We start from the raw sequence: 22847 nt of genomic DNA on the forward strand, positions 1-22847 counted from the left end.
TAATGCTGATAACAAACCAATGATTTAGCTGTTTCTAAGTACTGATTACCTTTGAGGACTTCTAGTCTCTCATGCTTTGCAGGAGAGGAGATGCAAAGGAAGCCAGGAGGGAGCAGAGGGAGACACCTGACCCAGACTAGCCAAAGGGTAATCTATACGTCAGCATGTCATGCGCTGTATATAAACTTAGGGGAGTCACCCAGAAGGGACTAATTGCTGCTCAGGTCAGGCTGGGTATCAGTCAGCAGGTACTGAACAATTGTATTGTTCATTGCTTGTCTTTCTTGGATTTTCTTCCCATTTCTTTTTTCTCCCCTTTCATTTTTTTTTTTCATTTCAATTATTAAGCTGTTTTTATCTCAACCCATGGGTTTTACCTTTTTCTTATTCTCCTCCTCATCCCATGGGGTGTGAGGAGTGAACAATCAGCTGGGTAGTACTTAGTTGCTGTCTGGGTTTAAACCATGACAGAGAATCATCCCAACCATGGTACCTGGGAGCACACGTAGTTCCAGCTGTTCCATTGGCACCAGTTACCACATCGCCTATGTCCCCCTTGCCCCTGGGCTGGGCATGTTTGCACAGTGTCCCTGGAGCCATAGTTCACTCCTGAGCCATTGGAGCCACAGGTGGGGCAAGCAGGACCTGGGTGTGAGGAGCACTGTGCTTCTGGGGTGTCGCTGGTGCCAGAGTGGTGGGGCAGTTTAGGAAAAGGCTTTCCCTGGCAGCAGGAGGCACAGACCAGGTGGCTCTGGAACACACCACTGGCTCCTGGCACACTTGCAGCTGGACAGCGACTGGGGGCTGCAGGGGAAATTTGCTCTCCTGTGTCAGGGGAACTTTGCCCCAGAGCAGGGTTGTGGAGAGGCCAAGCTCCACAGCTGAAAGGTTTTTAACCTTCTAAAAGTCATAGTATGTTTGCAGTAAATAAAGCTGTAATAAAGGTGTAATAAAGCTCTTTCTGTCCCTTGCTGTTGACAAGGCTGACCTCTTGTCTGGGCAGAGGCACCAAGCTGTCAATCCACACTCTGCCTGTCTGTCAAAAAGCATCAGAAGCATTTCTTACCAGGCTGGCAGATCGGCAAGTGGATCAGCACGGGAATGGCAAGCAGGCAGCACTGGCAGTGCTTCTCTAAATGCTCCACTTGCAGCTGGCTTCTGGCTCATTCAGGCTCTGCAGGGATGGCCAAGGTGACAGGTACAGGGGACTTCCAGCTTTCAACCCCACTGCTGTGCTATGAAATCTCTGTGCAGGTTGCCTTTGAATTTGCCCTTCTTCCTTGGCAGCTATAAGAGATGGCAGAGCCTTGGACTTTGCCTCCACCTGTGTTTGGGCTCATTACCTGGCTGAACTGCACCATGAGGCACAGGTGACTGTGGGAGTGCATCATGGACAAACCATGGCATTTCAGTCAAGATCAGCTTGTTGATGTCAGCGGGAAAGCCATTGTCCCCATGCCTGGCCAGGATGTAGTGTGTGTTGGGCAGTGCACACAGACACATCTGCTCAGGGCTTCCACAATGGGCAGAGATACTATGGGACAAACTGAGCAGAAAGCACCAGTCTCTTGTCACCAGCAGTTACAAGTAATTGTCACAAGAGGAGACCAAAGGTCTAGCTGGGGAAGGTGGAAAGAAACAGAGCAGAGGTGACAGGGTGGCTGGGCAGCCCATGACAAAGTGGGGCTGTGCACTGGAGATAGCAGGTGCCACCAAGCAGCTTGTGGAGGGTCTTTCAAGTGAGCTGGGAGCAACTTCTGGCATGCACATGTACGTAGGAACAAACCACATATGCACAGAGTTGCTGCCGTATTCCTTCTGCCTGGAGAGGAAGATCCCAATGGCTCTAAGAACACTTGGACAAAAAGCACCCTGTGTTTGGGAAAAGAGTAGAGCTAGGATGTTTTGGCACAGCTCAATAACCCCGATCACCTCAAACACTGACAACATTGGTGTGTACTGCATGCCCGTGATCTGCAGCCACCAGAGAACTCATCTCTGCCTTGAGGTGGAGTGGCTGTGTGCTGCTGTGCATACTCTGGACTGGCCCAGCCTGCTGCAAGGCATGCAGTGCAACCAGGTGATTGCTGGAGTGCCAACCCACAGCTGTTAGCTCAGGGCTGGGCTCTAGGGGAACCTTGCCGTATCAAGTGCTTTCATTGCAGCCCCTATATAATTGATGGTGGGTGATGGCCAGAAATAGGATGCTTGTACCAGCGGTCCTCAGGCTGCTCCTGCACACTTCACCCAGAGAAACAGCAAGCATAAAACACTGACTGGTTTTAATATGACTTAATCCATGCTTTCCAGGCATTGAGTGTGCTAATGGACCCAAATGGCCATGATGAGCCTCACCTGGGTCAAAACCCCTCCCTCCCCATGCCACGAGACTATTTAAGTCCAGTCCAGAGCCCTCACTCTTTACCTGACTGTGGTTCTTGTTGGTGTGGATGCTGTGCTTTTTTGGCATAGTCTCATCACTGGCTTATTACAGAAGCACCTCAGGGTGCTCTTCTGCCAAAGACAAGCAGTTTTCTGTGAAATACAGGCTGCCAGGACTAATGGTGCTAGAGCAGGAGAGCCAGCCCACCAGCCAGCATGGAGAGCTGTGGTGGTGGTTGGTAGAGCCAGAGCCTCTTGCTACAGGAGGTACAGGTAAGACTTGGCTCCTGGGGCTACCCAACAGCCTGGGTGAGTGTGGGGTGATGGGGAAGGGGCTCATGCTGCAGTATGCTGGTAGCAGACTGGCAAGCAGGAACTACTGTGAATGTGCTGTACCCCTGGTAGACTAAAATCCCTGTGGAGGGGAAAAGCAGTTATGAAGTTCTGCACAAGGTCTTCAGGAGCAGTGCTGTTACAGATGCTTCCTCCATTACCTGCTGTTTTGGAGATGAAATGAATGGGCCAAACCTTTGGTTGCACCTTTTCTCTCCATGACACTGGGAGCCAGGTGCCTCTGTCCTCAGTGCTTTAAGATCTGTTTTCTGTGTAGTACTTAAATCTAGAGCAATGGAAGAGATGCACTGCTTAGGAAGGCAGAGTCCCTCAAACTTGAGGAGAGACCCTAGAGAGTGCCCTTCAGGCATATTTTATACACTGGGCTGTGCAGGGCGCACTCATAACATGATCAGTGTATTTTCAGAGAAGCCACAGCTACCACATACATTATGGGCTAATGCAGCAGGTGCCCAGCAAAAGCATGCAGATTCACTGTACCAGTTGTGAGCTGCCACATGAACGTGCTGACCCCTCCCTGGGCTCTGCAGGGACTGTTTTTTTTTTTTTTCATGGGACAACAGTCAGTGCAGCTACTTGGCCTGTGCACACCCTACCCAACAGGGCAAGACGGCACCAAAATGCAGGCCCAGGAGCCTGCAGTGCTGCTAGTGTTGAAGTCTTGGTGGGTTAGATGGGGTCCAATGTACGAGCTTAAGTCCCAATATCCCCTCCTTGTGCGTGCTTAGAAAACCAGGTGCATGTCCTTTCCTTTGGGAGGGACCCAGTCATCAGTGTCTCCAGAGTGCAAAGAGGGCAGGTGCACTGAGCGGGGACAACCAGCAGTACTCCACCACACTGTACAGCATGTAGCCCAGCAGTAGACCAAAGAGCACGTCTGTCATGTTGTGCCTGCCCAGCATGACCCTTGAAACGCTGACAATGAGAACCCAGAGCACCATGAGGACTCGCAGTGGGACGGCTAGTACCAGGTGGTGCAGAACGAAGCGGCAGACCAGGGCAGCTCTGGTGGCATGGCCTGATGGGAAGGAGTACTTGTCCACTGAGATGGTGACAAACATGTCCATCTTGTTGTGGGTGGGCCGTGGCCGCTTGACAATCCCTTTCACCACTGCCACCATCACGAGATCCAGCAGCAATGCTAGGAAACAGTAACAGTGAGTGAGCAAGGTTTTGGTTTTGTGTTTGTTCATAAGTTGTTTTTTTTTTCTCTCCATGGAAAACAAAGTAAGAATCAAAGCAAAGCCATTAGCTAAGGGGAAAGCACTTGGCTACCAAAACAAGGTAAGAGAAGGCAGTGTTTCCCATTGTTACAAAACTGAGGCAGGGAAAACATCCCAATGCTTGGCCTTCTCCAGCATGAGCATATCTTTACTCTTTCCTCTTGTTGTATGCAGCCTTGCATGCCAGACATCTGCCTGCCACAGCCAACAATAGGTCTCTGTCTGGCTTGTATCCAAGGGGCTTTTGTGTGTAAAATCTGATCTTGACAAGACTCGGGGCTCAAACCAACCCTTAACCTGAAGGCAACAGAGGAGTTAATAGACCCACAACTCCCTGACAGCCTGTGCTGAGTCAGCACTGCTTTGCTTACCCTGGTGGCTAGGGGTCAAATAAATGTTCATGAATGACCAACCCATTTCAAGCACTCAGCCACAACTCGGTGTGAGGGGCTCTGAGCTTGTGTGGTGCCAGAGCTCCTGCAGTCTAAATCTTCCCTGCTGCTGGGGGAATGATGCCAGAAAGTTGACCACACTTTGGTTTTCAATAGCTTAATAAAGGATGATTTTAAAAAATGGTGGCTTGCCCCCAGAGAGCTAAAGGCTGTTACAGTAAAAGTCTGAGGTAAAGCATCTGTGAGGAGTGTTGAGTGAGTATTTGGCAAGAGCAGCTTCTCCTGTAGGGGAGAGTGCTTTCTGCCTCCCTGTTAGCTTTGTTGGCACAGTGCTCAGAGCCAGGGGTACTTCCTCCAAGGAAGTCTTGTGAGAGAAACCAACTTCTGCTTGTCCTAAGGCTTGTTTCTGGACAACAAATCTGTTGGTCCCTTCAGTTCATTCCCTTTGGTTAATCATTTAATTTAACAATCTCCCCTCCATGTAAACCTTGTTCAGTTGCTTTTTTTTAGATATGGTTCTTAGACATGCTGAACATTAGGGAATGCTCCTTTCCCATATGAGTGCTGCAGTCCCAGGAAAGGGCCCCAGAAAAGTGGGTGGCTCTGACCAGGAGGGTTGAGGGCTGGACAAGGCCCTGGTACTGGAACAGACCTCCTTGGAGCGGATGTTATATTGGAGGCTTCCAGGTCCCTTCCCTCTGCTCTGCTTTGGGACTGTAATTTAACCATGTGCTGCTAAATGAAAAAGATACACAAAACCATGTTTCTTACCAAGCAAATTTCAATTCAAATTACAAATGTGAGATACTAATAATTTGTAGCTTAAAGAGTAAGAACTAGGAATCCGAAAAGGTCTGTTTGCTCTGGAGCTCCTAGTTTCTAAAAGAGCAAAAATGAGTAAGTACACATAGTAGGACAGGACATTGGCAGAGGGGGGAATGGGGGGTGGGGATATTACACCACACAAGATTAAAACGCATGCTTTAAATCAAGTTTCCTCACTGTCTGATACAGAACAATCCATGCAGGCACTACCTGCAGGGAGTCCAAGGGTGTAGACATCTGTGTGGCAGAGCAGCTTTTCAGGGAATGGGGTGGTGTCTCAGTACTAGGTAGCTGCACCTCGAATGGGCTCTGCTGATAAGCTGAGGAAGTAAAAGCGAGTTCAGTTCCCTGAGTGCTTTGTGCAACTGCAGGAGCAGTTTACCTGTCAGGACTTTCACTGTGTGTGGTTGCAGCTGTGACTGATGAGCCATATCCATGCCACCAGGTACCCCAGATGATCCTGCACCAGTTACTCAGTATCATCTGGATTCCTCAGGGCTACAGGACGACTGAGCTTTGCTCAGTTCTGCCCCCTCCTTCAGGTCCTATCCTCCCCCCCTCGGCTGCAGCCAGCCCCTGCCTCCAGTGCCCCTTTGTGAGTCCCCAGCCTCACCGAAGAGCAGGTTGAGCAGCACCTCTCTGGCTGCTGAACTGTCGCTTTGGCAGAGCCCGTAGAAGGTGCCAAGCAGCCAGGGGATGCCGTGCCCCGAAATCTCGATGACCTTCATGAGGGGGCGGGCGCTGCCCCAGGTCGAGCCCTCTCCGGCGCAGACGCCCAGGCGCTTGGATGCCCAAAGGTCAATGGCCAGCAGGGAGCTGAGGGCGATGCCCAGGAAGGAAGGGTTCAGCTTCATGCAGTCCTCCTCGGGCATGGGGGCTGCCGCGGAGCTGCCCGACTCCTTGCGGCGTGACGGGCTGTCGGGGGAGACGGGGCTGCGCTGGCTCACGAGGGACAGGAACTCGGGGCGGCCGCTGCTGCAGCCGGCGCGTCGCTCGCGGCTGCTCCGGGGGCTCGGCATGGCGAGAGGAGGCGGCTTGGGAGAGGGGGGAGGACCGGTCACCGGCTGCCAGGCCTGTTCTGCCAACGGGGCCCGGGCGAGGAGCTTGCCTGTCACACCTGCCCGGGCCTACGTCTCCGTCTTCCGCTACAGGCCCCGCACCCTGCTCGGCACCGTGGCCTCCCGCTACCGCACGGCCGGGGCCCAGCTGCCCCTCCCGCTGTGCCCCGGGACGCCGCACGCTACTCCCCAGTACCAGGCGGCCCCGGCACGGTCCCGCTTCCTCTTTCACCGCCCACCGTGACGCACCCTGTTGCCATGGAGACAAAGGACCCCGGGGAAGGACTGAGGCGCCCCCTGGCGGAGGGGAGGTCGCTCTTCTACGCCTTGCTACGGGGCGGGGAGGCCGTGGACTCGCCCCGCCTCCCCGCCTCGCACGTGCCCGCCCCGGCCGGCGTACGGCAGCCGGCGAGGGCTGCAAGAGCTGCGGCGGCGGCGCCTTCGCCCTGCCGGCGCCGGTGCGCGGGCGGCGATGCGAGGCGGCTGCGGGCGTGCGGCGGCGGCGGGGGGACGGGCCGCCCCCCCGGCCCCCCGGCTCGGCGGCGGCGGGTGACGACGGCTCGGCGGCGGCCATGGGGTGCCTGCAGAGCGTGGCCTGCAAGGCGCGGGTGCGTCGGGAGCAGATCGTGGTGTCGGACGTGTCGGCTACCATCGAGCCGGCGGCCACCGCCATCGAGGAGAGCTCGCCGGTGGTGCTGCGGTACCGCACGCCCTACTTCCGCGCCTCGGCCCGCGTCCTCATGCCCCCCATCGCCCGGCGGCACACCTGGGTGGTGGGCTGGATCCAGGCCTGCAACCACATGGAGTTCTACAACACCTACAGCGACCTCGGCGTGTGAGCACCGGCACCGCCACTGGCGCCACCGCAGCGCGCTGGGTTGGGGGGACGGGATCTGGCACCGGGCACGGCGCCCCGGCTACACTGGGCGGGAGTGGGGATGCAGAAGCCCCACGGTGTGCACCGGGTTGGGTATGGCATGGCCCCCCCCCCAGTACCCAGCGTGGGCAGCACCCCCGCGCACCGCCTGTTGCACCTTCACCCCATGTCTGCACCCACAGGTATGCACGGGTGTTACCTTCACCCCAGCACCTGCTCCCAGCACCATCCCTGCCCTATCAGACCGGACCTCGCAGCACCCTGGCCCTCACACACCTCTCGCCCTGCAGCTGGTTCCCGCACCAGCTGGGTGGCCTGAAGCTCACTCGTTGGAGGGTTTGGTGGCTACTGTCCCTGACAAGTGGCTGGTTTTCGTGGGGCTGTGTCATGTGTGTGGGTGTTGCCCCTGGGCTTGTTGAAAGGGGGAAGCTGTGCAGTGTTGTGCAGAAATGGCTGCTGGAAACCAACTTTTCCCAAGGCTGGGCGTGCGGGTGACTCAGGACAAAGCTGTTGGCTCTGTTATTGTGTCTTTTGCCGTTTGAAAGGGTGATGCAACATGGATCTGGAGATGGCTGTGGAGGGTCCATTCTGCAGCTTGCCCAGGGCAGCAGGCAGAGCAGTGTGTGCAGGCATTAGAGGTGCTGCTGCCCATGTCCTTGTGTTGTGGCAGATTGATTTGTGTGTGGCACTAGAGCACCTGGGGACACGGGAGATAGCAGAGGTTGTCGTTTGTCAGGGGGATGGTAGCCACTTGCAGGCGGCTCAAGATACGTCTGGAGCTGGAGCTTGGACTCAGCCGGAGGTTTCACCAGAGCTCCCTGTTTGTAATTGCCACGTGGTGATTGTCTCCCCTGCTGTAGCCCCGCAGTGTTGCTAACATGGTTGTCAGCCAAGATTTGGGCTGGAATTTCCCCCCCAGCCATACTGCAGGGATTTCACTGCACCAGCAGCAGGCATAATTGTGATATCTAATTATTGTGTGTGCCTCTGTGCAGGAGTATGTATTTACAGGCATAAAGATCACAGACTTTTATTGCAGGAAGGGGCCAGTTCTGTGGCCACAGTGCTGCAGCCGATGGATGGAGAATGGTGTTCTCCAGCCCAGGAGCTGATTAAGGAGAGGGTGACCCCAGAGAGACTCAGCAATGAGTTTTGGCCCAGTTGGTTTGATTGCAGGTTAATTAAAATAGTGTTGTGCTGGCAGAACAAAGGCTTCTGCTGGCCCTGAAGGCTCGGTGAAGGAACTGAGGCCGAATTTGTTCTTAAAGAGGCCCTTGAAAGTTAGCTGCAGGTGGGGAGACAGTCCCCATACTGTGTGTCTCCATGTTGCTTGCTGGGCACTGTTGCTGTTGTTTCCCTGCTAACCTAGCCTTTCCCTTCCTGTTCACTAGGTCAAGCTGGGAACTGCCTGACCTGCGAGAAGGAAGAGTAAAAGCCATCAGCGATTCAGATGGTGTGAGCTACCCCTGGTACGGAAACACCACAGAAACTGTGACCCTGGTCGGGCCCACTAACAAGATCTCCAGGTTCTCAGTGAGCATGAATGACAATTTCTACCCCAGCGTGACATGGGCTGTCCCTGTAAGTAACAGTAATGTGCCGCTGCTGACCAGGATTAAAAGGGACCAGAGCTTTACCACATGGCTGGTGGCCATGAACACCACCACCAAGGAAAAGATCATCTTGCAGACTATAAAGTGGAGAATGAGAGTGGACATTGAGGTTGATCCTATGCAGCTGCTGGGGCAGCGGGCACGGCTGGTGGGAAGGACTCAGCAGGAGCAGCCCCGGATCCTCAGCAGGATGGAGCCCATCCCACCAAATGCACTAGTGAAACCCAATGCCAACGATGCCCAAGTCCTCATGTGGAGACCCAAGCGAGGCCAGCCTATAGTTGTGATACCTCCCAAGTAGATCAGTGCCAGGGCGCACACGTGAGGACCTGGGAGCCTGCTGCAAATGAATGGGGTTCCTGAGCCAAAGCAGGCCTCTTGGGTTCTCCGCCTTTGTAGCTGTGGTTGGAAATGCGCCTCCTTCTTAGTCAGAAAGAGAGCCTGGCTGGCACGGGCATGTTGAAGAGGGATCACTGAGCTGGAGGATTTCCCGGGAAGCAGAATCAAGTACTTCTAGGGGCTTGCAGCTGGCAAAGAGGCTGTCTGACCTAGATGAGTCATCTTTCCTTGCAGGGCAATGCAAGGAGCATGAGTGCAATCAAACCATGCCGCTGGCAAATGTTGCTTTCCACCCAGTTGGAGGTAGAAGCGGAGACCATGTCTGCTGGACGTGGCAGGCTCCTGTGGTGAGCCTTCCTGCTGGATCATGGGTGTCCCCGTGGTGTCTATACCTATGCATTTGGATCAATAATCGAGCCCTGGTCCTGCCCACTGGGGCTGGGCAGGGGTTCCCGGAGTGGAATGGGAGCTGGCAGTGCCGGGTGCTGGGCTGGAGCCTGGTGCTGGCCAGTACCACTGCCCAGGATGGGTTTTCTATAGCTGACGGAAAGTGGGACATGTTTTGCATGTGTCTGGGTGTGTTTGGAGTAGTTGTGAGTGTAGGAGATGCCATAGCTCTTTTCTGTCTTGGAGTGAGATCTAAGGGCAGATTAGATGTCCTTTTGTTTTAAGGTGCACTAATCCTTTGCAGTTCCTCAACCCCCGTGTCCACCCCCAAATCCTGGTGACCTTTTTCTTATAGGAGCAAAATCGATTCTCAGCTGAATGAGAAATCGGGAGCAGTGCCCATTCACCCTGCCCAGGTACTGACTGTGTGGGGTGCCCAGACCAGCTTGGAGGTGACCTGGGACTCACACTCTTCCACTGCAGACCCAAGTCCTTTGCAAGAAGTTGGGTGCTTGCTCATTTTCCATACAAATGCTGGCTCATGTGGAGACTCCTCAGCCACCCATAGAGCAGGATGGCTACTGGCAGGGATGCTGATGGGGAGGATGGCGTGCCTTGCAGTAACTCCCCAGGCTCTGCAGGGATGGAGGTCTCCTTTCTATGGGTTGGAGGCAGGGATGTGAGCAGAGGCTGTGCAAGGCAGGCCTGGGTTTGCCTGGGAAGGAGGTGAGCATTCTGCCTTGGCATTGCCTCCTGCTGCTCTAGGTGCTTGGAGGGTAACAGGGTTTTATTTGTCTTTCCCATTGCCCCTCACTGCCTGGATGACCGGCATCATCTGGGGTGTTGTGGTGCTATGGGCTGTGACCTGCAACTCCCAGTACCTTGCCCTTGAGATGCAGCAGAGGCATAAACCGTGGCTGCCCTGCCTGTGCCACAGGCACCCCATTGCTCCTGGACAGATAGTTATGACTTTTCGCTGCTTTCTCTGCTCTGTCCTCTGCCCCAGCCTGAGCCCATTGGCTCCTCCAGCTCACATCCCTGCCTTCACACCATGGCAGGTTTGACCTGCCCTGGGGATGTGGATAATTCCCATTGGGAGGGTTCTATCTTCTGCCCCACTGCCAGGAGAACCTGGGGAGGGTCACTATGTTCGGCACTTCCATGCAAAGCCTTTCATGTGGTATTAATAGCACTGCCTTCAGCATTGCTTTGCTTCCTGTGGTGTGCTGGCACATCTCTGTGGCATCACTCTGCAGAGCTTTGGCCATGGCTTGTGCTTTTCCAGGGCAGGATGTGCACCCTGGTCCCTTCCAGCAAAGGAGCTCCCCAGGCATCTTAGACCAAAAATCCGTGTGAAATCCCTGTGCTATTTATTATTCTCAGTAGTGTTTGCTGCTGATTGGATTCTTACTTATTTTTCCCTCTGGGAGTATTGCATTTTGACGCCTTGACGCACAGTTTCCCATGCTGAGGCTGGTGGTCCTACTCCTCCCGCTTGGCCTCACTATGGGCTGGGAATCTGCTGCTTTTGGTGCCTACACCTGGATTTTGCTGGGGGCTGTAGCCTTGTGGTGAGAAAGGTTTGGAGGAAGAGGGGACTGAGTCTTGGTTTGCTTGTTTTCTGGAGCAAAAGTTCCACTGGGAGCTTGCCAGTGTGGGAAGATGTCCCACTCTTATGAGACTCTGCCCATGGTTTTGTTCTGATACAGGACTGATGGCAGCTTTTGCTGTCACTGACTTTTTTTTTCTCAAAAAGCATGTTTGGAGAAGGGTTAGAAACTTTAAATACGATTTTCTGTAGTCTTTGAGAAAAGAGGAGGGGTAAGTACCTTTTGGTTTGAAATAAGGCAGATGTGTACTTTTGACCCAGTAGGACAGAAATGTCTCTGGCAGCATCAGAGCTAAAAAGCCAGTGGAAGGGGTTCCCCAGCAGATGGGAACTCGAGGGCTGTGTGCAGCCATCAGACTGGGGAGATGCTGTGGCAGCACCGTGGTGCCTGCTGGCTGGGAGAGTGAGGATGCTGGTGGGGGGTGCTGTTGAATTTATTAGGATGTGCTGCCTGGCCACACTGGGATAGCAGTGTCTGCCATTTCTGTCCATGTATGTCTACAATGTCCCCAGGGAGGCGCTTGGTGCTGCCTGGTGCTGGTGTCAGGCTCCGTGCCTGGCCATAGCCTTGTGCCTGAGCTCCCAGGACTGCCACAGCCTGCAGGCAGGCTCTGGATGAGCCCTGGGGCCATGCCTGTGCTCACCCCTCTGGGCTTCTGCTGGGCTGCCATGCCTGCTCCTCTGATGGCTGGATTTGATGCGCTTAACTCTGTTTGATGCACTTCACTCGGTTTGATGTGTGGGTTGTCTACATGGGCATTTCCCTGTTTAAAAGGAAAAAAAAAGTATTTACAAAAGTAGTGTGCAGAAACATGCAGTTCGCATGTTCACGAAAGGTGTGTGTTCACTTTGGCTGGAGGTGCTGGGTGAGCTCAGCAGCACCCACCGGTGGAACCCAGGCACAGGGCTCTATGTTTGAGTGAAGGGGAGGAGAGGGAGGGAGGGAGGCAACAGGGTAGAGCTCCAGTGTGTGAGTTGGGGTTTTCCTCACATCCCTGTGGGCTGCAGCTGTACTGATGGGGACCTGGAGCTGGAGCCCTGGCTGCAGAGCTCATGCCAGGGACGAGTACCCAGAACCCTGGGTTCAGTTGCCCAACCGCACCATGGGATGCCTTCCCTGCACCCCCCTTTCGCAGTAGCACCCCGTTATCTCAGGGAGGAGCATGTCATGGAAATGCCCGCTTGCACGTTCCACTTGCCCTGAGCCTTGGGGTGCCCCTTCCCCTCTATCCTGTCCTTGGGTCACTTATTTATTTATCTAGCTATCTACCTACTTATTTATTTATTTATTTACTTGAGGTTTAAGTTATTTATTATTATTTATTGACGGCTGAAAGTTGGGGGGTTCATTTCTGCTGCACGGTGGGGGCAGCTGGGTTCCCCCCACCCAGCCCCCTGCGTTTTGGGGTGCTGCTGCATGTTTGGGAGCACCGCTGGGGAGGGACGATTGAGGGCCCCCCTACTCCCATTTGCTTTTGGAGCCAGGGGGGAAAAAGGAAGGGAATCATATCGGTGCTTGCAGGGAGGACACCCAGTGCCTGTCCCTTTCCTGCAGAAGCTTGAAGCCCTGTGCCCCCTCCCTGGGCACTGTGCTCCTTCCCATGCCCATCTGTATTCACTGATCCAGCCTCCTGGCATTTCTCTGATGGCTCCTGCTGGATTTGCTGTTGCCAATTCCTGGAGATGGTGAGAAGAGCCAAGGACGCGTGGATGTCACTATGGAGAAAAGACCAAACCAGGTATTCTGCTGCCGCGTGGGGAAAATCGGAAGAAGAGGAAAGCTGGTTTTGCAGAGTGCCTTAAACACAAATGACTTTACTGAGTAGGGGGCTTGGACTTTTGTCTCTGGATGTTATTACCAACTCAAATGTTGCATTTTACTTCTCTGGGATTAAAAGAAAACCACTTGAGCTGTACTGGAACCAAACCCTGTGTTTGCTTGAGTCCGTCTGGCTGGCTTGCACCTCTGGGGCCATGGTAGCGTGGGGGAACGGGCAAGAATTCATGGGATGCCTCAGCAGTGGGACCAGTGTCTGCCCCTGCCAGCTTTAAGCCCCTCGGTATGGTGGGAAGACTCATTCCTCTTGTCCTGACTTGCAGGTGGCTTCTCTGGTGTCCCCCAGAGAGTTTGTGGCTTCCCAAGGGATGCTCAGAGCTGCCTGTTTGCACAAAGCTTGCTGTGGGGCTGTGTCCTCAAGCTTCCAGAAAGTGGGCAGTCAGCTGGAAAGCTCGGGGCAGGAAGCAGGCAGCCCTTTTTCCCTTAGGAAACCAGATCAAGAAGAGGTCTGTGTGCTGAGGTAACGGCAAGGAACCAGGAACTCATGCAGCCCAGCTGTGGGTAACCAGGGAAGCTGCCAAGCTCCATAAGACTGCAAACTACACAGAAGAGAGATGTTTCCCCCTTAAACTGCAGTTCCCCCTCCCACTTCTTGCACAGTGCAAGAGGGGGAACAAAATTCAATCCAGGTGTTTTTATATTCTAGTAAAAATAATACATAGGGATAATGCAGAATTTCCTAATGAAGGTTCATTTTAAAGGGGAAAATTTTCATAATGAAGGTTCATTTTAAAGGGGAAAAAATACCAGTCTTCACTGTATAGTTCCTGAAGGTAATTAAATATTAATATAACCACTTCTTTTTAGTAATGAAAGGGGAGCTCTCTGAAATGCAGCCAAGTTTGGGGAAGGATGCGCTCAGGGTGGCCTGGCCTGTATGCTGGTATGAAAGAGGACAGTGATGGCTGGCAGGAGGAGCTGGTGGCTCTGATGTTTTCCAAGGACATCTCAGGTGCTACCCCAGGATTCAGGTCAGCAGAATGCTGGAGGGTATCTCATTGTATCCAGTGTTGTGCTCACCATGATCATCAACCCTACAGTCCCCACTTGCTACGGGGTAAATTTGTGCCTTGAGCCAGCCAATTTCTTTAACAGTGCCGTGGGCACTGAGAGATGCTGGCAGACAGCCTATGTGCTATTCAGTGAGCAGGTTTCTTCTCTAGTGTTCTATTAAGACACTGCTCATCTCTTCACAAATCCCAGAGATGTAGGTATGGAAGAGCAGGGAGGAGTTCACATGGCTTGTATCATGCCTGCTCATGCCCTGGGAGCAGCACAGGATGCCCCCCCCCCCCCCCCTTAGCCTCTTACACAGGCCAGGCTGAGGCACATTCCTGAAGCAGGTCTCGCCTCCTTCTCACCACTGAGCCTCTGCTGTAAAGCAGGGGCACCACAACTGCCCTGGGCCCCCTGCCTTGTCTGAGACTCTGTCATGGGACAACATGTGTTTCCCAAGTGCCTTATTTACAGAGCAAGAGCAAGGTCAGTCTGTGCCACTGTCACCCACCCAGGAACATGGGCACACATTCCAGTGGCACAGCCACAAGGGAACAAAGTAGGTGGTGCAGGGGTGCCATGGATGCCAGCAGAGGCAGACAGGGGATACTGCAAGTAGTACTGAAGATCAGTTTATTTGCCCTACTCCCTCTTCCCTAAAACCTGAAAACAACTTCCAGCAATATACGAGAAAGCAGTGAGAGATTTGGCTCTGCAGCTCCTCCCCTACGCACAGGACCAGATGAAGGTGTTAATGTGTTTGTGACAGCTGCTTCAAAAGGCACACAGCAGTTTGGAACCCCCAAAAACTCCCTAATGGGAGGTGTGCGAACTGAGCAGGACACCCCTCTGGGGCCTGGCTGCTGACACTACGTTTCTTACTGTGCCTCCAGGAAAATCTTAGCTGGTCCTGAAACAAGGAGACTCCACAGCACAAGCCATGGAACCCCCACTGGTCTGCTAACCTCTTCCTTGTGGGGTAGATTCAAGGCAAGAAAACACTCGGGGTTTTAGTTTTGAGAAGATGTGGAGGGTGAAAGGGATGGGGAGGACTGGTTTAGTATTGCAATGCATCATCAGTGTAACAGTACGAGGCTGCTGGTTGCACAGTGTTAGGGAGGCAGGAGCTGGACACAACAAAGGCTCCTGATGCCAAAAGATGTGCAGGATGGTTGGTCACACCTGCTCACTCCGGCTGTGGGGTGTAACGCAGGTACTTCTTGCCCGATGGGAGGTCCTTCGTGAAGACTCCTTTGGGAAAGAGCTTCTTGGCTTCCTCATCAGGTAAGGTGGGCACGACCATGACACTGTCACCAGGCTGGGGAGCAAATGGGAACTGTGAGAGCAGCAGAGGAGCTGGCATGTCCCTGCCTCTCCAGGAACGCTCAACCCCAGTGCCCCAGGCATATCCCCTGCAGCTCTGCCTGAAGCTGGCAGTGAGGACTGAGTGGGAGCTACATCAGGAGGTATGGGTGATGTCAAAAGGGAGAACTGTGCCTTCTGCCAGCCCTGCCAATGGGATCCTACAGGCCAGCTCTTTCCCATAGCACTTCCACGGGAACAGGGAGTAACAATAGGGGAATCTGGGTATCTCTTAAGATGGAGGAGGGACCACAACTAAGCAACTAGTAACCTTCTATGAGGATGTCTCTACTGTGTACATGCTACGTAAATTTCTGTGCCCACACTGGCCCTTCCTGGCTCAAAGGAAGGAGAACAGTGTGTGGGCCTGGGAAGGGTGCCCCACGCCTGCTGCTGTGCTGGCTTTGAGCAGACCTGAGCACACTGATACCTGGTAGTGCCCCTCCTGATCACACAACAGGACCTGCCTTGGCACAAAGCTCAAGTACTGATAGCCAGAAAGGCCAAGCTGAGTATTTGCTGGCACTGGGCACTGAGGGCTGGGAAGGGAGGTTCTTAAGGCTGATTCCAGACTGCAGCAACCCATATCGCACGACCTCATCAGCTTTCCCACCCTGTGAGTCCCCCTTCAAAGGAGGCTGGTTGACATTTCAATCCATGTTTTCAGTGGACAGCTGTGAGCTTTGCACCCCTCCTCACCTTCCAGTCCACAGGGGTAGCGACTTTCTTGTATGCCGTCAGCTGCAGGGAGTCCACCACTCTCAGGATCTCATCAAAGTTTCTCCCAGTGGTGGCTGGGTACAGTATGGAGAGTTTCAGCTTCTTATCCGGGCCAAAAACAAACACCTGAGTACAGAGACAGGATCAGGGCCTGGGTAAAATCCAACTGGTCTGCTGTGTCTGCTCAGCCCTGCTGCTCCTCACTTTCCTGAAAGGTGGTATACTTGATCGAAGGTATTGGAACAGGGGAGATGCCATGGTGGGGATCTAGAGCAACAAGTGATGCCCAGGGAGCACAGTGCATGTTCTGAGTGCTCCTGTATCTAATACCAGATTGGTTTGCTACTTGAAATGTTTCTTCCCCTTGACCTGTACCTTTCTAATGCAAGCACTGGAGTCCAGCAGATCAAGCTCTTTTGTCACCTCTGTGTTAGGACAGGCACAGCCAGGATGAGCTGGTGGATGGAGCTGCTGCCAGCAGGCCAGTGCTACACAAGCCTCTTCTTGTATCACAACCCATGGATCTAGCCCAAGGAAGTCAACCTAGCTCTTGAGGATGGTCATACCCATCCAGGTAAGCTGTGCCCATCTTCAAACCCACAGACACAGGGCAGGACAACAGGTGAAGCCTCCTGTTGAGAAGGCTGCTGCACAGCAGTGCTCCAGGTACTCACCACACGAGCAGTCAGCGGCATGCCATCCTTGTCCCGCTCATCTGGGTCCAGCATTCCCAGCTTGACAGCGAGCTCCCGGTTCGCATCAGCAATGATGGGAAAGGGGAGTTTCTCCTCCGGTTGTCCCCCGTTATATGCATTGATGTCCTGCAGAGACAAAACATGGCATGCTTGTGCTCACTGTTGTGGGTACCATCACAGGAGGCAGAGGCTAGACAGGGAGATCTCCACACAGGCTTAACATGTGTGGGGCAACCTCCTGCAAGGGGCCATGCAGAAATGTATTCAGCAGCTGCTCTACAGGAGCTTGTGACTTACTTGGCCCCTTACTTGCAGGCTGAGACAGCACAGCCTTCCATGAAGTTTCTCTGCTTCCAGAAACCAGGTGACAAACCAGAAACCTGCATGCCAGGCTGCACTTTGCCTCATTCTTAGAGGTTAGTTGTTAGGCTGTCTATGCTCACACCCTGTGGCTCACCTCTGGAACTGCCTGTGGACCAGCTATTTTGCCCAGGAAGCGGGTATGGAGAAATAGGGAAGTCCTGCCCATGCTACTGACACAGGGAGATGTAACCACCTTTCTCTGAGAACAGAGGTGTTCCTCTTCTGACCCTCTCTGAGTAAGTAATCTAGCACTACTGACAGATGTGTTGGTGTCACACCTGAACTGGACTGTGCTCTTAAGGTAGTTTCTCTAGTGACAGACCAAACCAGCAACTCTAAAGCTAACAAAGGTACAGTGTCGAACACTTCACAGGTCTTGTATGAGGAACTAGTCTCACAGAGCAAGTCACTCCTAGGTCACTTAAACACTTCTGAAAATAGAGCGAAAGTCTGAGTGCAGGTGAACCATGGCTAGGACAGAAAACAATCCCCTTCCACATCTTTGCAGACTCTCCCTTGTAACCATAGTTTATGAAGCTGTTCCTTGTGCTAGTCCAAACTTGACCCACTTCACAGCGAAACTGTATTTTGAGTGTCTCTGAATCTGGTCTGAACTTGGCCAAAGCAGTCGAGTTACTCTTGCAGTTTGCAGTATCACCCATACAGGTCATCCTGAGCCACAGCAAGGCTGTGAGGAGCCTGCTCAAGGCAGCACAAGCAGATCAGCTGCCAACATGAAAGCAAGTTTAATCTGCAGTTTCTGCCCCAGAACAAAGCTGCCCATTTCCTCTGTTCTCTTTATGCTACAAAGAGACAAAACTGCCTCCAGCATTGACACAAGCTTCCCACACATCAGTGTGGTGCATTATCAGCTGAGCTGGTAATCTGAATGTACAAATCTCCCTACTTTCCCCAGGCTTTGAACACACGGGAAAAGACTGAGTCCTGCTTAGAGGGAACGCAAGGATGGCAGGGTTGGAAATGGTGCCTCTTGGCACTGCCCACTGCTGTTTGGCATTGCAGAGGCAGCAAGAGCAGGCAGAAGGGGCTGTAATGCTGTCCCCGGCAAGCCTTATCAAAAGCAGAGTACGGAAGGAAAGCAAAGCTGGAGAGGCCAGCCCATGTGAAATGCCCTACAGTGTCACAGGAGGCTGTAGATAAAGGTCAGACAGTGACATGCCCCCTTCTCTCTTCAGAATGGGGGCTGGAGGATGAAGAGAGTTTCTGAGAAGCAATATCTGAATCCTATGTACTGTAAGTCGTTCCAAAATGCACATAATTTCATGACCTGGGGACCTTTGTACAAAACAGCCTAACAAACCCCACCCTATTTTGCAATAAGACACTCAAGACTTGCTTACTCCCCTGCAAATTATTTTCTTTCCAGCATCCAAGCTGAAACCAGACATCACTGCAGTGATTTATTCACTCTTGACTCACCAAGGTGAGGGCATCACTAGCCAAAGAGAACACCAAAGCTTTCTCCAACATGCACAGCACATGCCAGTCAATGCTGCTTACGGAGCTCATGCATTCAGCCAGCCCTTGGAGAAGCACTGCACAGACCGGGGAGGTAGGAGAGTGGGATCAAACCCTGGCTGAGCTACAGGCTTGCTCTGAGTCCTGGAGCAAGCCGCTGGGTCTTGGCTAGAGATGCCTAAGAACAGCAGTGACATCTTTGACTGAGAAAGCAGAGCTGAGCAGTGACATGAGAATTATTTGGTATACTCTGGTCTCACCTTTCAGGCCCCATCTGCCCACTGAAATTTGGCAGCAAAGCAAGCAGAAGTTTCTTTGTTGTTTCATGCAGAATTTCAGCCATTTCTCCTGCCCACTTTCTTCCTCACAGGCTGTGCTCCAGATAAAAGCAGCTTCATCATCTCACTACTGCTAGAAGCTTCATTCAAAAAGAAAGCATAGGTATGTAAAGGAATGCTGCACAGAGAGGCCTGCCTGAAGTTTTGCTTACCCCTAGGATTTCTAAGATCTAGTGAAGAAAACTGCAGTTTCTAGATTTCAGTTTAGCATTTAATGAAGTCTGCTTCTGTCCAAACAGTCAGCTTCTGCCAAGGCTTTGTATGTCTGTTAAGCTCTTTTTTAACCTGTGGCTGGGCAGGAGAACCCTTAGAGCACTGCCCCCAGTCTCAGCCTTGTGGTAGGCCCAAACAGTTGCTTTCCCTGTTTAGCTCTCCACATTATCTGAAGTTCTTTTAAGTTTTGTCAAGGACAAAAGAAAAAGGATCATGTATATAGGCAAGGTCTAAGAGCAGAGCAATCACATTCCTGTCCTCTCTTATACCCTCCATGATGTATGCATGGAGGTTCATGGCTCCTCCATGCTCCCCATACTGCTCACAGTGTTGTAGCCTAACATGTCCTCCTGTTCCCAGGCTAAAGAGCCCCAGTTGCTCTGCACTGAAGTAGACCTGCCCAAACCTGCAGGCAGCTTTGTTCCCCCTCTCCACCTTTTCTTGTTCTCCTGTAGCCTGCAAGATGGATTATTTCAAACACAGACTATATGGAAGGCTCCAGTCTGCTACGGATTTGTCCTCACCAGCTGGATCTTTGCTCTGGTGGACCTCCACACTTTTCTCTTTGACAGGTGCTCAGCTGACATTTCCAAACCACTGCCTGCGAGGCCTCTCACAGCCTGACAGAAAGCTCCCTGCAGCTTGGACTACTGCCCTTTGCCTTTCTCCATGCTTGTTCTGGAAGATTTTCTAAACATTTCTAAACTCTGCCTCCCATTAGTTAGCGTCAAGTGACTGTTCTGCAACTTCTGATTTTACCTTGAGGTTGTGCTAAATAATTCCATAATGTCAGCAAAGTCAGCTCGTTGTTCATATTTCATATCTTTTCCAGATCACCCGTGCTGAACCCCAAGCATCCCTGCAGACCCTCCTTTGCCACAACTTACCACCTCATCCTGTCTCCCTGCAGAAAAAGAGCCTGCCCTTCACAAAGCTGCTTTGGTCAAAAGCTTCTTGGAAATTTTAAGACTTTGTAAAAGTCAGCAGTAACTTCACATGGCTTTAGCCAACCATGAGATGAGACTTCCTTACAAAAGCACAAACTTTCTGCTATATTTAATGGGATGTTATCTGCTATTTTGACTGGTGGTTTCAGCCAGTTTGACCAGCATGGAAATCTCATTTACTGGAGTGGGATTTATACACCAGTTTTCCCAGGACATTCTGGAGCCTGGAAGGACATCAGCCATGCACCCCTAATGGAAGAAGGTCAATTTAAGCAAAAAGGCAATTAAGTAATTTCTAAAGCCAGTCAGTAATGAAACAATGTTGAACTGTGGATATTTCTCACTTTTACTACCTCTTATTGCATGCATGTCTTACTCCTGGAAAATGCGAAAATATTCTCAATGTTAAGAGCAAATTAAAAAGCAGGTAATTCACCCAGAGATTTCTATTCTCTGGCCATATCCGTCTGAAATGCTCATTTTACACCCCTGCCACCTATGAGGCCTGGAATCTTACTCCCTGGCAGCGCCCCACTGCTGACGCTGCAACTGAAGTTTTTAATTAGTTTATGTTCTTTCAGCAAGCTATTTCGTTCCCATCTTTTTATATACTCCTTTTATGGTGGTTTTATATTTAACATTCTCTTACTTGTGGTTTTAAGTTTAACATGTCCCTCTTTGTTCTCTTTTTTTTCCCGTGTCTGGGCATGAATTGTACCCTTTGAAGACTGCCTGTTCATGTCTGATACCTCCTTTCCTTTCCTGTTTTATTACAGAACCTTTTGAAGGTCTATGGAGAGACTGCTTTCCTGCAAGTTCTGGCACCATCTTCACTTATGTTATTCTTTCAGGCGTTGGTGGGAGAGCAGTAATACTATTTTCCTCCTATTTCAAAGTGTTAGTAATTAGAGTGCTCTGGACTTTGCGGAGTGCTCCAAGAAGATGGGAGCAGACCTTTCTATTCTTACTCTGAATTTTAGCCACTCCTATCCTACATGCTTTGGGATTTGAGATATGTAATCCTGAGTGTGTGCTTTGTTCTGCATGGACTCTTCCTCTGGCCTTCAGAGCAAAGGCAGCAGTGCAAGCTCCCCTTGTGCCTCTTCATGCCCCATACCTTGCTCCAGCACATGTGATCTTGGACGCTGTCAATGGAGAGGGCGATCATCTTCACATTGCGCTTGCTGAACTCGGAGGCCAGCTTTGCCGCCCGGCCAAGCTCTGTAGTGCAGACGGGTGTGAAGTCCCGTGGGTGGGAGAAGAGGATGCCCCATCTGAAAGAAGAGAGCAGGAGATGGCATTAGGGCAACATATTGTTTCGGGGTTTTTTTGGCAAAATTTCAGTAAAATTTTTAATTTTAATATTTATGAAATTACAGTTTACTATAATTTGACAAGCACTGACATATTCTAGACAGATGTTTCAGAAGCTTCCTTCTCAGTCTGACAGCATACCTCAGCTCAGATCTGTGTCCTGGTATTTCATCTGAAGTTTCTCATTAAGTAATTCTCATTAAGTAATTCTCATTCACAGACAAAAAGCTGTATAGACTGTATTGCACAGAGAATACTGCGGGAACAGCTCACCTCTGTCCTGTCTTAGAGAAATGGGAACAGAGCTGGAGGGATACACTGAGGCACCCTGCAGATGGCTCACCAACAGAACTTACAGGGCAGTGACCTGGCCAGTAGTGCTACAAGTCTCTTTATACAATATGTGTACTACTTGAAAAAAAGGCAACAAAAACCCAGATAGAAGCCGCCCAAGAAAGCTATCATGTGGGTGCTCAGGCTGGAACATACTGTTTCAAGAAGCCCTGCATCTTATTTTCTCACTAAGAGGGTTCTTTTCTCCCCATTTGCCCAAGCTCACAACACTGACAGAAGCGGACTCAAACACCGATTCAACCCTGCCAAGCACTGCAGGAAGCAAGTCCTAAATGTACTGTGCCAGCACTCTCCTGCTCCAGCCAGAAATGGAGCAACATTTTTTTTGGGGAAATAGTGCCTAAAAACAAGTGGCTTTCTACTTCCAACAAGTGGCTCCAACAGGACTTTGCTACCGCTCGATTATACACCTCCGCAAGCCCAGGCTCACTCTCCAGGCTCGCACGGGACATACGTGACACGCGAGCTGATCTCTGGGGCTGCCCTGGACTGAGCTGTGCCCTGGCAAGCCTGGCTTTGCACTTGTCCGGGCTCTGCAGTTTTCAGAGCCCGTCTTTGCTCTCCTTGGGCTCGGCTCGCCCGTGGTGAGCTCTGCCGGCCCTCTGGCTGCGCAGCCCGCAGGAAGGATGGGGAGAGGCGGCTCCCCGCGCTCGGCGGGGCCTGCGCTCCCCTGGCACATCGCGGCCCCCGGCCCGTGTCACACACACCGCGGCGGCTCCGCAAGGGGAAAGCGAACATTTCTGGGATAAGCCCGCCAAGCTCCCACCAGGGGACGGGCAATGAACGGCCGTGCCCATCTGGAAATAAAACTCAAGCTCTCGGCGCCCGAAGCGGAAGGCAATCGGGGCGCAGGACCCTGGGCCGGTCTGCTGCGCGGTGAGCGGCCCCCTTCCCGCGGGCCGGCCTCGGGGTCATCCTCCTACCCTGACGCCCTCCCGCCGAGGTCCCCCGTTCCCGACCCTCCTTCCCGCGATGCTCACGAGTCTCCCAGGAAATCATGGAAGCGGATTCGCCCCTGCGTGGTGTCCGCCTCGAAGTTGGGCGCCTCATCGCCCAGCAGCAAACCCGGCATGGCTACACCCGCCACTGCGACTGCAACTGCCTACACTGCCGCCTCTGCACATGCGCGCAGACACCGCCCCCTCTGGCGGTGAGAGCCCTGGGCTGTCA

General features: G+C 52.5%; 3 protein-coding genes and 1 long non-coding RNA gene across 5 annotated transcripts; 2 read left to right on the forward strand and 2 right to left on the reverse strand.

Annotated features, from left to right (window-relative positions):
• Positions 1 to 2717: 2717 nt before the first annotated feature.
• PLPP6 (phospholipid phosphatase 6) lies at positions 2718 to 6311 on the reverse strand. The gene is made up of 2 exons (XM_061451866.1): positions 5790 to 6311; positions 2718 to 3877 (listed from the first exon to the last, which is right to left on the reverse strand). The coding sequence occupies exons 1-2, from the start codon at positions 6193 to 6195 to the stop codon at positions 3507 to 3509; spliced, it is 777 nt and encodes a 258-aa protein (XP_061307850.1). The 5' UTR covers positions 6196 to 6311; the 3' UTR covers positions 2718 to 3506.
• A 384-nt stretch (positions 6312 to 6695) lies between these two features.
• Positions 6696 to 11983, forward strand: FAM78B (family with sequence similarity 78 member B). Of its 2 annotated transcripts, none has more exons than XM_061451863.1 (2): positions 6696 to 7069; positions 8503 to 11983. In XM_061451863.1, the coding sequence occupies exons 1-2, from the start codon at positions 6807 to 6809 to the stop codon at positions 9023 to 9025; spliced, it is 786 nt and encodes a 261-aa protein (XP_061307847.1). In that variant the 5' UTR covers positions 6696 to 6806; the 3' UTR covers positions 9026 to 11983. The 2 variants fall into 2 exon arrangements, with proteins under 2 accessions (XP_061307847.1, XP_061307848.1); XM_061451864.1 differs by having other exon boundaries at positions 6790 to 7293.
• Positions 11984 to 14508: 2525 nt separating this feature from the next.
• On the reverse strand, positions 14509 to 22816 carry PRDX6 (peroxiredoxin 6). Its single transcript, XM_061451884.1, has 5 exons — positions 22658 to 22816; positions 21127 to 21283; positions 16649 to 16795; positions 15954 to 16100; positions 14509 to 15210 (listed from the first exon to the last, which is right to left on the reverse strand). Exons 1-5 carry the CDS (start codon positions 22747 to 22749, stop codon positions 15079 to 15081), a joined length of 675 nt encoding a protein of 224 aa, XP_061307868.1. The 5' UTR covers positions 22750 to 22816; the 3' UTR covers positions 14509 to 15078.
• On the forward strand, positions 16415 to 18952 carry LOC133268576 (uncharacterized). Its single transcript, XR_009743104.1, has 3 exons — positions 16415 to 16548; positions 18420 to 18605; positions 18882 to 18952. It is a non-coding gene; the product is annotated as an uncharacterized LOC133268576 (long non-coding RNA).
• Positions 22817 to 22847: the final 31 nt, after the last annotated feature.

The sequence above is a fragment of the Pezoporus flaviventris genome, unplaced genomic scaffold (assembly GCF_033815535.1).
Source record: "Pezoporus flaviventris isolate CSIRO_AGI_PZ_B2104156 unplaced genomic scaffold, CSIRO_AGI_Pfla_v1 ptg000013l, whole genome shotgun sequence".
Classification (NCBI taxonomy): Eukaryota; Metazoa; Chordata; class Aves; order Psittaciformes; family Psittacidae; genus Pezoporus; species Pezoporus flaviventris.

Bases quoted from the DNA above. Each gene is read 5' to 3' on its own strand.
- PLPP6 (XM_061451866.1), bottom strand. From the start codon at position 6,195: ATGCCGAGCCCCCGGAGCAGCCGCGAGCGACGCGCCGGCTGCAGCAGC. The intron at 3,878-5,789 runs GTGAGGCTGGGG...ACTGTTTCCTAG, and splicing joins GCTGCTCAACCTGCTCTTCG to CATTGCTGCTGGATCTCGTG.
- FAM78B (XM_061451863.1), top strand. From the start codon at position 6,807: ATGGGGTGCCTGCAGAGCGTGGCCTGCAAGGCGCGGGTGCGTCGGGAG. The intron at 7,070-8,502 runs GTGAGCACCGGC...CCTGTTCACTAG, and splicing joins ACCTACAGCGACCTCGGCGT to GTCAAGCTGGGAACTGCCTG.
- PRDX6 (XM_061451884.1), bottom strand. From the start codon at position 22,749: ATGCCGGGTTTGCTGCTGGGCGATGAGGCGCCCAACTTCGAGGCGGAC. The intron at 21,284-22,657 runs GTGAGCATCGCG...CTCTTCTTTCAG, and splicing joins CATGATTTCCTGGGAGACTC to ATGGGGCATCCTCTTCTCCC. The intron at 16,101-16,648 runs GTGAGTACCTGG...CTCTGTACTCAG, and splicing joins TGCCGCTGACTGCTCGTGTG to GTGTTTGTTTTTGGCCCGGA.